This window comes from Poecilia latipinna, unplaced genomic scaffold (genome assembly GCF_001443285.1).
Source record: "Poecilia latipinna isolate Pla-1442-1.1 unplaced genomic scaffold, P_latipinna-1.0 Scaffold78, whole genome shotgun sequence".
Taxonomy (NCBI): domain Eukaryota; kingdom Metazoa; phylum Chordata; class Actinopteri; order Cyprinodontiformes; family Poeciliidae; genus Poecilia; species Poecilia latipinna.
This window is the reverse complement of record NW_015112694.1, coordinates 361,154-377,451: the sequence shown is the minus strand read 5'-3', so window position 1 is coordinate 377,451 and position 16,298 is coordinate 361,154. Positions and strand designations below refer to the sequence as shown.

The 16,298-nt window shown below is 40.7% G+C and overlaps 1 protein-coding gene across 7 annotated transcripts in view; it reads left to right on the top strand.

Annotated features, from left to right (window-relative positions):
* znf827 (zinc finger protein 827) overlaps positions 1–16,298 on the top strand; it is a 100,974-nt gene that overhangs the window by 53,372 nt on the left and 31,304 nt on the right. For 6 of the 7 annotated variants that reach the window (XM_015018258.1, XM_015018243.1, XM_015018280.1 and 3 more), the window contains exon 5: positions 7,597–7,872. In XM_015018258.1, the coding sequence (XP_014873744.1) occupies positions 7,597–7,872 (276 nt within the window). The remainder of the gene's footprint in view (positions 1–7,596; positions 7,873–16,298) is intronic. The other variant, XM_015018248.1, reaches the window with a different exon arrangement.

Below are 16,298 nucleotides of genomic sequence, written 5' to 3'. Positions count from 1 at the left end.
GTCGAGTCCGAGATGAGACCGAGACCATCAAAAAATGGTCTTAAAACTGGCCTCGAGACCAAGACCAACTTTGAGTACCACACCACTGGTCTGCTGTAAGGCCGTCGGTGGAATCTCTGCATTATAATAAACATATAGGGTTTACTGCATTTTCTGATCAGATCTCCTGCAGTTCGGACAAGTCAAGAGTTATGTGTCCGTCCGTCCGTCCGTCCATCCATCCCCCCCTTCCATTTAGCCATCAATCTGTCCGTCCGTTCATTTGTCCATCAGATAGACATATATATAGATATATGGACATCAATCTGTTCATCCATTCTTCATCCATCCATCCATCCATCCATCCATCCATCCATCCATCCATCCCCCCCTTCCATTTAGCCGTCAATCTGTCCGTCCTTTCGTCCGTTCATTTGTCCATCAGATAGACATATATATAGATATATGGACATCAATCTGTTCATCCATTCTTCATTCATCCATCCGTCCATGAAGTTGCAACATTCTTAAACTTTCCCAGCTCTGCTGTTGTCATGTGAAAATGATTCGGTTGTTTTTTTTTTTAGATGCATTTTTCCGTGTTGCAGAATATCAAAAGAACGAGTCTGGAGACGACGGTGAGATTGATGGAGAAAGGTTGACCGAGGTCGTGAGCGAGGGTCAAGGCTACAACTGCCACTCTCCCGCTTGATGGCGTGTAATTAGATTGAGATCTTGAGCGAGTATGTGAAGAAAAAAAAACCCTGGGAACATTAGATTAATTAAAAATTTATGCATAATTCATAATTAAAAAGGAATTCATAATTTGAAATGATTAGCGCCCCGAGCGCCATCCTATGACCCCTCCAGGATGCACGGGGACTGGGACAGCTTAGTTAACTCCCCCTCGATCTCACGCGCCCCATCTCCACGCGACGCCCCCCGGGTGCCAGCCGCACTCCGCCACCAGACTGCACAATCAAGGCCAGGCCGCTCCCGGAGGAGCCGAGGTGGCTCCTCGCAATGTCAGTCCAGTGTCAAGCGGCGGACATCTTAGTCAGGACATTGTGCGAAGGGGATTAAAAAGGAAAACGTGGCTTTCCAACAAACACTGCTGCTCAGGGTTCATATAGATGCTGCAAATCCTTGAAAATGCTTGAATTTTCATTAGATGTTTTCAAGGTTTCGAAAATGCTTGATACTCAAACTACACAGCTTTGTAAGAAAGTGAAGTCTAATGTTTGATTAAAAGTCTACATTTTGAAAATGTCATTTACAGTTGAAGCCAGATATTTTCATAGATGTAATAAAAAGACGCATTTTTCATCTGTCTGAAGTCATCAGACTAAACTTTTGTTGTTTTATGTTGGAAATAATTTTGGTAATGCAAAGTATTTGCTAAATGCCAGAAAGCTTACTGAGAATTTTTTTTTTCAATAATTATTGTTGGCTTTCATTTTATGTAAATTTTAGTATTTCATTTGAGCAAGAAGGTCATTTATATTGACACGACTTGTTTGAATTTGTAATAAACCAAAAATTCACCAAACACACAAAAAAACCTGCAGGTTTTGTTAAAGCTTTATATGTTTTATGCTGAAAGAAATTGGTTAGGAAAAATGTTTCTTTTTGTAGTTATATTGTTTATATGAATTATTTTCATTTTGGTTTCTAAGATACCAGCATATCCCCATAACTTTATATTTTGGTCTGTTTGATGATGTAATTTTTAAATATGAAGTAATTTTTTTCTTATCAGTTACTCAGTGCTTGAGTAGCCTTTTTTACCAAATACTGTTTTACTCCTGAGTACAATTTTCTGATCCTGAATTGAAACTGTCTTTTTTTTTCATTCCTTTGTATTGTTTTTAACTCCAAAGTGTGGTGTTGGAAAGGTTTGAGAACTTACCTTGAAAATGCTCGATAGGTGCTTGAATTCATCTGTGTGAAAATGCTGTGATTAGAAGCTAAACCTTTATTAGTTTGTTGGAGTAACAGGGTGGTTTTGGGCTTGTTGAAGCGAAGCCATGACATGTAGCTGCCAGGCAGACGGAGGTGAGGAAGTTCCTCCTGGGACCTCTAGACTCCATTTCCTCTGACCTCCCTGCCAACCCAGATTTAGTGCGTACACAAGCACCTCATCCCTCCTGCTTTTACACTGATGTCTCAGCGCATCAGTCCCACAAGGCCTTTAAGAGGGGTGAGGGAGGATGCTTAAAAAGCTGCAAAAGGAACGGGGCAGGGGGGGAGAAAAACAAAGTGACAGCGATCGAGTGAGACATAGTAGGAGCCGAAAGAGGGAGTTGCATAGACTCCCCCCGGCATTAAAAAAATAAAAAAATCTGAACTCTTACTGACCCTTGACATAATAAGCGTGTCAGTTTTTTGGGCTGCCCTGCTTTCCATCGAGTGATACACTGATACGCTTTGATTTTTTTATCCTCGCACACTTACACAACCGTTCGCCGTCCAGTGTGATCCACATTCTGATTCGCAGATGAAAGCCACAGAGGCACTTTGAAATGCACAGGCCCTCTCCTGAGCCCACTGGACTCAGAGTTAATAATGACAGTGGGCACTGCACTCCCTCCCAACGCAGCCCACTCCCCCCACTCCCGCTGCGGTGACACAGGCACGGCGAGCTTGACCCCGGCTGGGTGTGAATAATTGGCATGCAGGGGGTTGTGGGAGGTGTTGCATCTGTCATGATGCTTCTGCAGTTGTCTTATTTATCTTTCCGCTGGCAGTGTGTCTTCCTTTCCTCCTGTAATGTTATGAATTGATTCCTAAACCCATCATACTAATGGGATTTCTGGTTAAGTAGTTTGGGAAGTAAAAATTCACCTTATATGGCCTTGCAAAAGTATTCATACCCCAAGAACTTTCTTATGTTTTGACAGATTAGAAACAGAGACTTAATTGTGTTTTATTGGGATTTTATGTGAATGACCAACACAAAATAATGCTTTATTGTGAAGTGGAAAGAAATGATACTTGGCTTTTGTTTACTAAAAGAAAATCTGAAAAAGTTTGGCATGCAAACAGGATTTTTTTATGGTGATCTTTCTGCAGCGTTTGTTGTTTGTTTTTTTTTAAGCTGCTGTGCATAAAGGCCAGATTTGCTGAGTGTTTGATAAAAGCTTGTCTGTCAGCACATTCTCCCACCTGAGATGTGGATCTCTACAACTCCTTCAAAGCTATTGTAAGCCTGTTGGCTGCTCCACTGATTATTGCTCTTCCTTCCATTCCTGATGCTGTGTGTTCATTAACTAATAAACATCTGAGATTTTTTGTTTCTACTGAAACTGAAAATGCCTTTGTTTGTAGATGGGTTTCACCCAAAACTAGTCATTATTTGTAGCTTTTAATGTATTTCTAGTATTGTACACAAAGGCGTAAGTAGTTACATGAAGATACCAATTTCTTTATCTGAATAATCATCAGAGTAATCGATTTACTAAAATAATCATTCGTTACAGCTCTATTTGTCTCCATTTAAGTCCAGACGTAGAAATGCTGCAGATTCTTTTGAAATGAAACCATCTTTTTTTCTTCTTTGTGAATATGAGTTTCTTTCCTTCCAGCTCTGGCTTTTTGTGCGTGACCTCTGGTCCATACATCCCCTCTGCAGCCATCAGTATCACTGTCCAGTGTCTAGCACAGTGTCAGCTGTTGTTGGGTTCTCAACCTGCCCCACGCAGTCTTGTGCTTTCCTCCTTTTTTTTTTTTATTCCTCTCTGGGAGAAAACAGCAGCCGATTGTTAGAGGGGGAGCAGGCCGGCATGACAGAGGTGGAAAGCTAATGAAGTTATTTGACGGCAGCCTTGACCACAGAGCGAGAGGTGAGGTGCAGCGGACAAGCGCCTGGCAGTGAGACGGATGAGGCGAGAGAGAGTGAGGCAGAGAAGCAAGCGAGGGAACGGTGGTGGAAAGGAGCGTTGGTGGCAGGTGTCAGAAGGGTGTGATAACATGGAGACAAACTGATAGCATCGTCCATCCTGAGCTAGAGCCTACCTTACAGTATCGTGCACACAGAGCTGTCACCGGCCTTGGTTAGCACATAACCACTCTGCCAGGAAGCTCACAGAACAGAAGCTTAGTCACCCAGAGATGCCCATCTCCTCCGCAGAGATGCACTCGCTTCACAAAATGATCCGCCAGGGGACTGGACAGTCATGATGCGATTACAATTGTGAAACTTTGACAGACAAAAAGACCAAAGTGTAAGCTTGGTGTTGCTGGCTGAAATGTGCCGCAGTATGGCTGCTTGTTAGCGCTCCATGCTGCCTTTTTGTTGCCTGCAGGAAGAAAGAAACTTGCCCTTTGGATTGGTCTAAATGGGGCTTTTAGTGATCGATTAGTTTAGCGATTATTCTGATGATTGGATAAGAAAACTGATATATTTTGCAGATTTTACATGGTACCGCTTAAGCCTTTTTGATATAAAATTAGTACATTGCATTTAAAAATGCTTTTTAAAATAAAAAATTACTTTTTTGCCTGATTAATTAATTGGAGTATGGACTCCAATTTGCTGAAAAAACTCCAACATACTCAATAAAGTCAAAACTGATCAAACAAAAAACCCTATTAAGCACCTTCTGCTATTTATCCCCTAAAAAATCAACAATTTAATGATATTAATTCCAGATATTAATTTGTATAAAAAAACTAATTTTTTATACAAACAATAAGTTAAAGGACGGCTGTGTTATTTCATTTTAGGCAGTAGAATATTTGTTTTTCTTATTTTAAAGACATTTTAATTATTTACTGGAACATTTTAAAGTTTTTCTAATATTGTATAAGAAAAATCCTTGTCATTTTATACATCAGATTTTAAAAAATGCCATCGTCCATGTCGACAATTTTTTGGATTAATCAGTTATTAAAAAGTTGCTTTTTATAAAGTTCTTTTTATATGTTAAATGCAATATACATATATTGTTTGTACATTTTTGGCTTAATTTCTGCCTTGACGGTTCTTTCAGGAAAATGCCCATTTTTGAGTCTGTATACTTCAGTTAACGATTGATAAGTAGACTAGCTGATAATTATTTCAATAATTGATTCATCATGACTAATCCAATTAATTGTTTCAGCCCCAAGTGTAAATCATTAATTGTGCTCTGTAATGTAGATTCTGAGTGGAAATGTCTTATTTATAGCACCAGACAACAAAGGTCAGAGAGTACGGTGACTTTCCTGGAGCTGATTTCTTGCTTCCAGCTCCACTAAGGAGGATTTTTCTGCTGATGGTTCCATCTCCGATTGGTTAAATGTGTATTTTAAGAATTCGTTTGCAAGGTGGCGGCGGCCGTGTGCGCGGTCCGCATCTGATCCAACATGGCCTCAACACGCTTCTAATTAGAGGACGTCCTTCCAGGTGCTGACCAGGTTATACTTAGCCTGCCCACTGACACCCGACAGTGTGACATTTCCAGCTGGTGCTGTGTGCTGCCCAGCGCCACTGGCCCCGAACTTGAAGGTCACCGCCACCCCTCCTCTTCCTCACCGCTCAACCTCGTCCTTTTCACCCTCTTGAACTGCAGTCCAAACCTGCCCTGCCGTTGACTCTGTGGCATCACATGGGTGGTCAAAACACCCGCACCTGTCCCCTTTCCCTGCCCCGCGTCTCTTGTCCTGGAACTCTTGGCCATGGATCATCATTAATCAGAAGCGCCAGAGGCGGCACAGATTGATGGCGTGGGGCCGGCAGCAGCAGGCCTGTGGTGGTTTGAGATGTTAGGTGTGATGGGAGGGTAAGGACCGGAGCAGATCTCTGCTGGGGTCAAAGGAGAATGGACAGCAGTCGCTTACCTGGGAGTTATGTCTGCTGGCGTCAGGGGATGGGCCTTCCAAGAGTTACTTTAGACGTTTACTGTTATTAAAACGTGGGCAGAACTTCTTTACTAACCTGGAAGATTGAATGACCTTTATGTGTTTAACATCACATAGATCACAAATGTACAAAAAAAACCAAGAAGCATCATCCTAACACATTAAGGAAGAACCCTAATGAAACAGTGTAAAAATACAGTATTTCTTGTCCATCATTTGTGTCTCTTCGTAGGATTACACAGTGTAATTTACACTGTTGCATGAGTTAATATTTGCTTGTCTTTGGCCCCGATTCTCTGCAATATAACACTTTCCAGATTTAAAATATTTTTAAAACTCACATAAACCCATCTAAATATGGCAAAAGGACTTCTCGTATAACTCTGCTTTCCTGCTTGGTGTAATCTGGTCTCTAAGGATGCGTTCTCACCAAACCTGTTTAGTCCAGTTCATTTGGGGAGTGTGAATGCGTAATTGAACTCTGATGCAGACCAAAAAAGTGAACCCTGGTTCATCTGAAGACCTTGGTCTTGGTTCAGTTCGTGTGGTTTAAATATGCATATGAATGCCAAGTGAAACAGAGACCGCTCCAAAAGAAGGAAGCAGAATATACCGCAGGGCATTCTGGGTATATGCAACCAAAGCAAACACAAGAAACTAACTGTATAGGGATAAATGGCTTGTGATAATTTTCTCGAGACAAAAGAGAAATCCTACAACCACTAAAATCAGACACCACTCCCTTTTTGTTTGACTCATGAAGAAGGAAGTTTAACTCAGGGATACTGAGAATTCAAAGTGCTGTGTTCGGTAAATCCCTTGTTCCTGTACTTCAAAGTGAAATATATGATGGACAAATCTTACAGCTTCCTCCAGTGTTTGTTCTGTGTCTCTATCATATTGTAAAATACAACCAACCTTCACTTTAACAGATAAAATAATGAAACGTTCACGGAGACACAAAGAAAGCAGCGTGGCCTGCTCTTCTTTTCTTGGCGGCTAGTTGTTGCTCCATGTCTAATTATTAATTATTCATCTAAGGCAGATTAAATGTGGCCCAGTTTCTCCTCGAGATGCCTTCGGACCAGAGCGATCCATGTGACGGTTCAGTCTCTAACCTAGGCTGCATTACAGTAGAGTGAAGCTGGTTTTCTATCTGGGTCTGAAACAATAAATAAATAATTTTGATGCCAAAGTTTGATGTGAAGGAAAATCCACCACAACTACAGTTCAAAACTCCAAAGATGCTTGTTGGGGCTGAAGCGATTAATCGTGATTATTCATGATTATTCATGATTACTAGGTTGTTAAAACAATCATCTACTTATCAATTAATCGTTAAATGGCCATTCACTGAAAGAACAATACAGTCAGAGCAGTAATTTAGATAAAACTTTCTATTCTATTTTTATTTTCTTATTTAAAAAATAAGAAATTATATATTTTTTTTGCATCTCTTACTGTATTACTAATCTATTTCCCTTATGTAAAAAATCTAAGTGGTTACATGAAAAATTTTATTGGATATGATTAATTGATCGATCATCATAATAACTGTTGGAATAATCTGTTATTTAAAAATGGTTAGCTGTGCCCTTATTTGTTCTCTGTATTTATCATCTTCTGTTCAGCATGTTTGGATGCCTCTCTTTGAGATAATAATGTTTTTTTCCTAACCTATCCTTTGCCATCACATACCCAGGTTTAACTTGAGCTTCACCAGGAATCCTTTGATCCAACTCACTCCTTTAATCTCGCCGTTTTTCTCTCTTGCAGCAGCCAACCAGAGGGAATCACTCAAGTCTCCATTCCACCTGAAAGAAGAGCCCAAAGTGGAGGAGACACCGAGCCCAAGACCATCCTCGCAGTGCCAGAGCCAGGTTCAGCCAAGCTTCCCTGGGTCGTTCTGCCAGGATGGGCCGACGGGGGCGGCGGCATCGGCAGCCATGGAGTCCCTGAAGCCGAGGGAAGGAAGCCCCATGGCTAAAAACAGCCTGCTGAGCCAGGATATCAACGTTAAGGTGGCCTCTGAGCTGCTGATCAAGCTGTCAGGTAGGCTGTGCTCTTAAGACTTCTGTGATGGTTGATAAAAAATATGCAAATAGTTCTGCATTTCTGTTTCTTCTGTCAGATCTTATTGTATGTAATTATGAAATTATGCATGTAAAAAAGTTAAAATCAACATGTGAAAATCTTAACCCTTTCTGCTCAACTTAACATTAATGCAGTGTAGGGCTGATCTTGTTCACTGATTAGTAATTAGATGGCAAAAGGTGTTTAAAAGAATTTTTTTTTTTTTTTTGACCAGGTGGAGCTACATTTATGCTACATGATGAGTTTTAGGTAGAAAATATTTCCAGATAAAGGCTTTTTTTTTCTTGGTTGCAAAATTTGTATATATTTTGTACAGTTTGGGCTTTGCTCTGTTCTTTCAGTAAACAACTGTTTTTGAGTCTGTATGCTCAAGTTTCGTACTCCTTCCTACACCTTTTCAAGCATATTAAGATTGTTTGTCTTTTGCATTCCTTGTTCATGTGTGTGATTTTATACTTCTATCATGTTCAAAATAAATAAAATTCATTCATTCAAGTTAGCGATTAATTGATTACTGAATTTTTTTCAATAATCAATTAATCACGATCATTTTTGTCTAAATGGTAAATGATGATGCTGTGCTGTACTCTAACATGTATTTATTGCATTTTGTTCTGAACATAGATTTATGTGATGTGTCTTTGTTTTATGTTCTGACATGCCTCCTAAACCACTTAAATTATATATTTTAAGACTGAAAACTCAAACCTGGCTTGTCATTTTAAGAGACACATCTCTGCGTGTGTGTGTGTGTGTGTGTGTGCTGTGTCTGAACCTACCTGGATCACTCTGACATCTTCCAGTGCAGCATTATTTAGCCTCTGCATCTTCTACTGTAACTTGACAAGAACGTTGGAAACAACTCCTAAACCAGGGACTCTGATTTGTCTCTGAACTTTTGTAGCTGAATGCATGTGCTGCTGCTGCTGTGGTTCGTTTTAAATGTATGTGTTTTGTTTTGCTGCCAGATTTAGCTGTGAAGAAGGTGCTCATTTTGCCAGGTGTGGTTGAAGTGCAGGAAGGACAGGTGTTTGTCTGTGGGATGGTGAAGAGCTGTTCTCAAATATTTGAGAGGGAAACTGGCTGCATGTGAAACATGTGAGCGGTTATTATTGTCTTATCCTGGTAAAATACATTTTAAATTAGTCGTAAACCGCGCTCTTATTTTACATAAAGTACCTTAATTTGCAATTTGTTTTTAGTGTTCCTAGAAATGGTCAGTTTTGAATTTGAATTTTGAAAAGTTAAAGCATGGATTCTATTCTTTGTTTTATTTCTGTTTTTACTGTTTTGCAGCTTAATTATACAGAAACGGTGAAAAGATACAGACATACTAAAATCAATCTGTTCCTGAATTTATTAAATCTAATTTTACTATTAATAACAGATTTAAAAAAAATGCCAAAATGAAAAGAATGCATCCTGAAAGCTAAGAATACAATTGATGGATTAAAAAGATGTTGAAGCTGCCAGGTGCTGCTAACTGTCTAACTGATCAGCAGCTTTGTGGAACAGCTTGGAAGTTTGTGTATTTGTGTAAACACACCTGTTTGCTTCAAACCCTAACCCTAAAGGAAATAAAAATAAATGAAGTCAATCAATTCAATAGAAACATCCTTCTTAGTCCCACAACAGGGAAATTCAGGTGCACCAGCTGCAAGTTGAAGGTAAATAGAAGTACGCAGATTCAAACTAAGTCAAAAAAGAATAAAGACTTGTCTCTATAGTAGATGCAAATTTACAACATAAGAAAATATTGTACAATTACTGAAAATAGTATACTGTGTGCAACTGACTACTGTAATTTAAAAAAAACATAAATTAATGTATATTTGTGCATAAAAAAATATTTACAAGTGAAATAAATGAGTTTGTTGGAAGCAGAGATTATTACTTTAAAAGCTGCTGGGAGGAAGGATCTGTAGTAATGCTCCTTTGTGCAACAGACCTACCTTTGATGCTCTATATATCTCAGATGGAAAATGCTGAAGTTCAGGACTGTATTGCTGAATGAATGAATCACAAAACTTCGACTACGTTCACACAGCAGGTGAATGCGACTCAAATCCGCTTTTCTTGCCTATATTTGACCACTATCCAGCTGTTTCACTGCAGTCTGAACGGCTCAATTCCCATCTTTTCACTCCAAAAACATCCAATCTGTGCCACTTCCGTATGTGATGCATTGCCTGCAGTCTGAATGGTCATGTCGCATTTTATGTGGCTTTTATTTCAAAGATTTGAAACATGAGTCATGATTCTGCACCAGAAGAAACTACATTACATCCAGTAAATCTGGATGTAATCAATGGCTGAAAATTATGAGTATGAACTTATGAAAGAAGTCTGTCAGTCACATCACAATCGCACGACTCCTGGCTCCAACTACACATCCAAACAAACTTCTCTACAGAAACTGTAGTCAAGAATCCACAAAAAGTCTTTGCTCCCATTACCGAATCACTTTAAAATCAGTCCATAAACATCTGCTGCTACAGCTTGTAGTTGCAGGCGCTACATGTAACATTAATTTTAGACACCACGCTCTGTGCGTCTTATAAAATAAACTTTTCCACCACATCTTCCTAATGTTGATACGAGGAGCGGCCATATTGAAACATAAAGTCCACCTTACAAGTTGTAACTGGGGGTAGTTGGAGTTTCTTCCAGTTTCCCAGTGGAAAATCCAACTTCAGAGGATGATGCAGTTAGGGGTCGGCATTTATCGTATCGCTGATTGTTTATAATTTATTGTGATACATTTCTTAACATATTAATGTTTAAAAAAAAAAAAACTGTCCGTATCACTCTTTTATTCACCGTTTGTTCAATAATAGTGTCAATAAATCTCAAAATGGGAAGTTTCGGTGTGTAGTTTAGTGAGACAAATCACGCTTCTTTATGTGACTGGTGTCATAAAGAAGTGCATCACAAATACAAGAGCAGAATTTGGGTTTGTGTTGATGTGATGTGTATCCTGAAGTCACAGCCATACAGTTACCTAAAAAAGAAATAAATATATAGCTCTCATCAATTTTATTATTACAATAGTACCACAAAATATAGCAATAAAACTTTAAGTCGGTGTCGCCCAACCTGTAGTTCCACATGTTAGTTATTCAGCTGACATCCATCAGTGTTGTAAATTCTCTCACAATAATAGAAATGACAACTGATTTAAATTGTTCTACAAGCTGTTGACTCGTGGGGTTGATTCCTTTTTGTTTTCATAATTGACATTTTAACTTCAGTTTTAGCTCATAAATAATGATACTGTGGAATGTTAATTCCAATTATTGATGGTTAACTCACCCAAAATTGTCCATATTTTTTGGATTATCTGTTCAATGAAATTATCACTACATATCAAAATATGACTAAACTAGTTCCAGTTGACTTGTCCAACTGGGAAGTTGAAATTTCCCACTTCTGAGTCCAACTGGAACGCAGCATAAAAACTTTGAAGAATGAACTGCAGGATTTAATTCTGACAAATATTTTGCCAGTTGACAGAAAGATTTTAGAGCATAATTTTTTTGTTGCAAACTCTCATAGTTGATCAGAAAATGACACGCATGCAAAATGACACACACACACACACACACACACCAGGTTGGTTGTAATTTGATGGTGCTGCAGTGAGCCGCTGCTCCATCTGCAGCTCTTCATCCTGTGCCAGTGTGCGCACGCTTGACAGACACCTCGCACACCGGTGGCCATTGTTCTCTCTGGGTCGACTGGTGTTCGCAGTGACTCATGCTGGCTGGTAGCTCTGTGGTTCTACACGTGTGCTGCTCCGCTGACTGCCCTCGGGTCACGTTTCCCTGTGTGCGTGCATGTGCGGCAGCAATGTAAGACGTTGGCGTAGAGGGGCCCTAAACAAAGAAATGCATCGCCTCTACCTGCGTTCTTTTGTTGAATCGCAGCATCTCCTCTTCTGTCCTTTTTTTTTCTCCCTCTTTTCTTCCTGTTTGCTTCTTTCGCTCTCACTCCCTCCCCGTCCTCCTTCCCTCTTTCTCTCGTTTCTGTTCCTTACACCGGCTCTGCCAGGTTGACCCGGGTTAGGGAAAGATGCCGCAGCGTTCATCCCGCTGCCCTCCCCACAATCCCTCCCCCCTCGTGCAGCCCTTCGGAGCGCGGTGCCGTCCGTTGCCGTGGCAACAGTGGGGGCGAGTAGATGGAGAGGGCTGTCTGGAGTGACAGCCTTGACAAGAGTCTGGACCCTGAAATGACCTTGGTGGGGGGTGGGTGGAGGGGAGCCGGTGAGAGCGCCATGGAAAGGTCGGCGCCGTTATCGTCACGTGTGATTACAGTCGTGAGGTTCAAGGGCGCGTACACTGTGACCTCTCGCCGTCCTCCTCCAAAGGTCGGCCCTGGTAAGGAAGCTTGGGTAGGAAAAACGCATTAGGAGTCAAGTCTCAGCGTTTTTCTTCCTCGTTCTTATTTGGCATCGTTGCAAATGGACAGAGTCTAATTAAATTTCTGCTGCTCGACCGTGGCGTTGGGGATGTCATCATTACTGCCCATTGTGCTGTAACATGAGTTGCATCATTCCTTTAACTAGGTCACTTCTTCTGTCTCTCTCTCGCTCCCCCCCTCGTCTTTTCTTCTTCATCAAACATTTGTCGGCGGTGTTGCTCGCGTTACTTCCCCCACATCTGTTTAAAACCAGGCTGCTGGTGTCTGGGGGCTAATTACGCCGGGCTAAATAGTCCCCGGTGCCAGCGGCTAACGTGTCCTAGCAGATGGGCGCTGGTGTTGCGGGCCAAGGAGAACATGGCGTCAAAGGAAGAGAAGAGAGTGAGGGGGGCTTGGGGTTTCAGGGCGCAAGGTGGTGCCCTGACAGACTGGCATCGTGTGGGTAACAGCCGTGCCACCCACTCACCATCCATCCACCCTCTCTCCATAGGTGTGAAATCACACTCTGTTCACTTAACTCCCCTCTGCAGGGCTCCTTAACTTCCTAATTCAAGTTGGACGAAGCAACTTTGACAAATACACAGAGAAACTTTCAGCTGAACTGACAACAAATATTTCTTCTTCGAGTTTATTTTAATGTATTCTTTTTTCTTTTTTTTTCTTTTGGTTTGGTCTGCTGATTTTGTTAAGTGAACCACCATGAACGCATCTGAGACTTTAGCACTTACTGGCAACATTGGCAGCAAAACATTGGCTGGTTGTTCTTGTCAAAAAACTATGCAGTCATGTATCTTGTCATTGTCAGTTCTACTCCTCAAGTTTAACTTCAAGTTCATCCTTTAGTGTTTTTTGTGAAAGGTTGCATTCACATAAGCCCTATTTGGTCCATTTTAATTTAACCTTAGACCGCTGGAAAGATGGGCTTGTTTGTGGAGGTGTGAATGCACAGTCAAACTTTGATGTGTATCAAGAAAGCAAACTCAGGTCTGTCTAAAAATCTAGATCTCAGTTCGGTTGACGTGAATGCAAAGCGGATCGGACCACTGCTCTGAAAGCAGGAAGCAAACTATACCGCACAACATTCTGCGTAAATACAACCAAAACAAACACCAGTGTCTGGTGTTAGCAGGAGAAATGACTCATGGTCTTTTGTCATGACAAGAGAGAATCCTGCAACAGCTAAAGTCTGTCGCCACTTTTTTGTTTCCATTTTGTGAAGAAGGAAGTTGTGCTTAGTGTCTTCTAAAGAGGTTTTTGTGTCATTTCCTTGTGTCATTCTTGCTGCAGCGCCACCTCAGACGAGGAGGGGAACAGGCAGCTCAAAGGGTTTGGGGGTTTGGATCGTTTGGCACAGTGCAGGCTGAAAATGTAACAAATGTTGCAACTTTTTGGTCTCCAATTGAACCGAATCTACTGGACTATCCTGTGTGAAAATACCCAAAATTTGGCGGATTTACCCATAAATAGCCAGTGTTGCTCTTTCCACCCATGGTAAGGATGAAATCAGTTTTTGGGGTCACTGGTTGGTGTAGGTATAGAACAACAGCAAAAAGAAAATAAAATACCAAATGCCATCAATCTTTTTACTACTTTAGTGTTGACCTTGCTTCATTAGTGTAATGTATGCACATCAAGGCAGGATTTGTTTACTAGTATACTAAGAGTGATAAAATATTCAAACTGTTGAGCCATTATAAACCCTATTATTTTCTGTTTCCACCCTGAGAAGTGTTATATAAGATGTGCTACCTTTTATTTTGAATTAATGTTGAGGCCAAATTGATTGGTTACAATTTAAAGAAAAACAATGAACTCACTGCTTTATGGCCTCTAGGGCAATATTTATTCCATTCACCAAGTTTGACTCATTTTCAACACTAGGTGGCAGCTGTTAAGAACATTGTGACATTTACTGAAAGTCTGGTAAGGATATTTATTCCTTTTTATAGTAAATAACTGGATACTAAAATTATCGAATAAACACGCAAATGGTTTGCCATAAGTTTTATTTTATAGGGCTATTGGGCTTGCCATATTTTCACCGCTCCCTCACCACTCCCACCAGAAAACCTGAACCCACTCTATGCACTCAGGTTAGAAAAAGCAGACTGCAACCTCCTGTGGCATTTGTTTGGTGAGGAGTGCTTTATCAATCAAACAAATTTATTTGTATAGCACATTTCGGCACAAGGCAGTTCACAGTGCTTTACACCATTAAAATACAAAGTCATAGAAAACACAGTCAACAATTGAAACATTACATTTTGTCAGGTGCCGACATTACACATCAGAATGTTGATTAATGTTACGTTGATTATGTTTCAGAAGCAACTCTAATTTAAAGGCGCTCAGTGTTTTGGGTGTTTTGCAGTTTTCTGGAAGTTTATTCCAGATTTGTGGAACGCTGATTCTCCGTGTTTAGTTCTGGTTCTGGGGATGCAGAGTGAGTAGCCTGATTGTGTCCACATTGGTAAGAGTAGATGTGTACTACCTTTATTTTAACAGTTTCTCTTCTCCTTTTTTTCCACCAAGCAAAAAATAAATAAATTTGAGAAATAAATATTCTATTAGCGGTAACACGTTTCAGCAAATCATGCCATTTTTCTGGCAATTTAAATAGGCAGTAAGTATGAACCTTCCATTCCCCCGCTTCTTAGCATGTATTTCTAGGAAAGTATAAAGATGTGCAAGGTAATAGCAAGCAAAATGTTTTATGTATATATGTAGGTTTAAAAAAAATCTCCTTTTAACCTTTGAAGTCAGTACAGTGCTGTTTATATTCAACTGTTGCATTACAAGACGATTATTTCTTGAGTATCGCTTATCGCAGCTCACTGTCCAAGCAGTTCACCGTTGTGGTTCACAACATTGGCGTCATTCTGTGGTATTACCTCATATTAAGCCGTGCTCTGCTCTGACAGTGTCCTCACCGTGACCCCTCAGCGTGGCCGCTCGCTGACCTCCCTTATTCCCGCCCTCCGTACCTTCTGTCTCTCTGGCTCTTCATCACTTCCTATAGTTAAATTTTTTTGTTTATTATTGGTATATTTGCTTTTCATTTGGTACAAGTTTTGATATTCTTGGTGATTTCAAGTCATTTATGTTGTTTTTGTCTTGACCTCCTTTTATTACCAGAGATTTGGCTGTTGTTGTTTTTTTTTTCTTCTGTTTAATCGCTTAGGTGTCTGACAATATCCAACTAATTATTGGTCGTTTATCAGGCGCGCCGCTCTGCATCTTGCTGCAGTTTGTAACTCTTGTAAGGCTTAACTACGGCACTCTAGCTGGTTGAGGATCAATTGTAGCAGCAGCTGTCTGTGAAGTCTGCAGGCAAGGCTGCTGTGGCTCCCACATGACATCCAGTCTCCACACTGCAGCCTTTGAAGCGCCTGAACTCTTCACCCCTGTCTGAGCAGGTCGGCTAGAGAGCAGCAGAATAGAGAGATTGAGAGAGCGAGGGAAGGGGGGCAGGGATGGAGAGAGAGAGATGTGGAATAACAGAGCAGAGAAGAGGGGTAGAGGGGGGAGAAGAGATGTCATTTAGGCTCTGGCCAACTCTCATCGCGCTGTCCTCCCCCAGCTCTTCATTCTCATCCCGCTGTCTTCGTTTCTATCTTACCCTCGGGTGTTCTTTTTCTGGCACTCTTTGACAGTTTTTTTTCTCTCTCTTCACCCGTCCACTTTGCCTCGCTGCCTGTCCTCCTCATTGGTTGTCAGTCCAAGAATTTGTCCCTCTGCTTTCGATGCATCCATGTGGTGCAGCGTCTTCACTTTTTTCGTCCTTTATCTAAGGGTAATTAGAAACTACAGCCCAAAGTTTGCCCTGAGTTAAAGGTTCACAGATGTTCATCAGGTCAAAGTTGACCATCAGGTAAACTCTCATCATTTCAGATCAATCTGAGCTAATAAGAGCTATTTAAGGGGCCAAAGGTAGATCTAATGTCTTTCTATTAACAAGGAGTCAC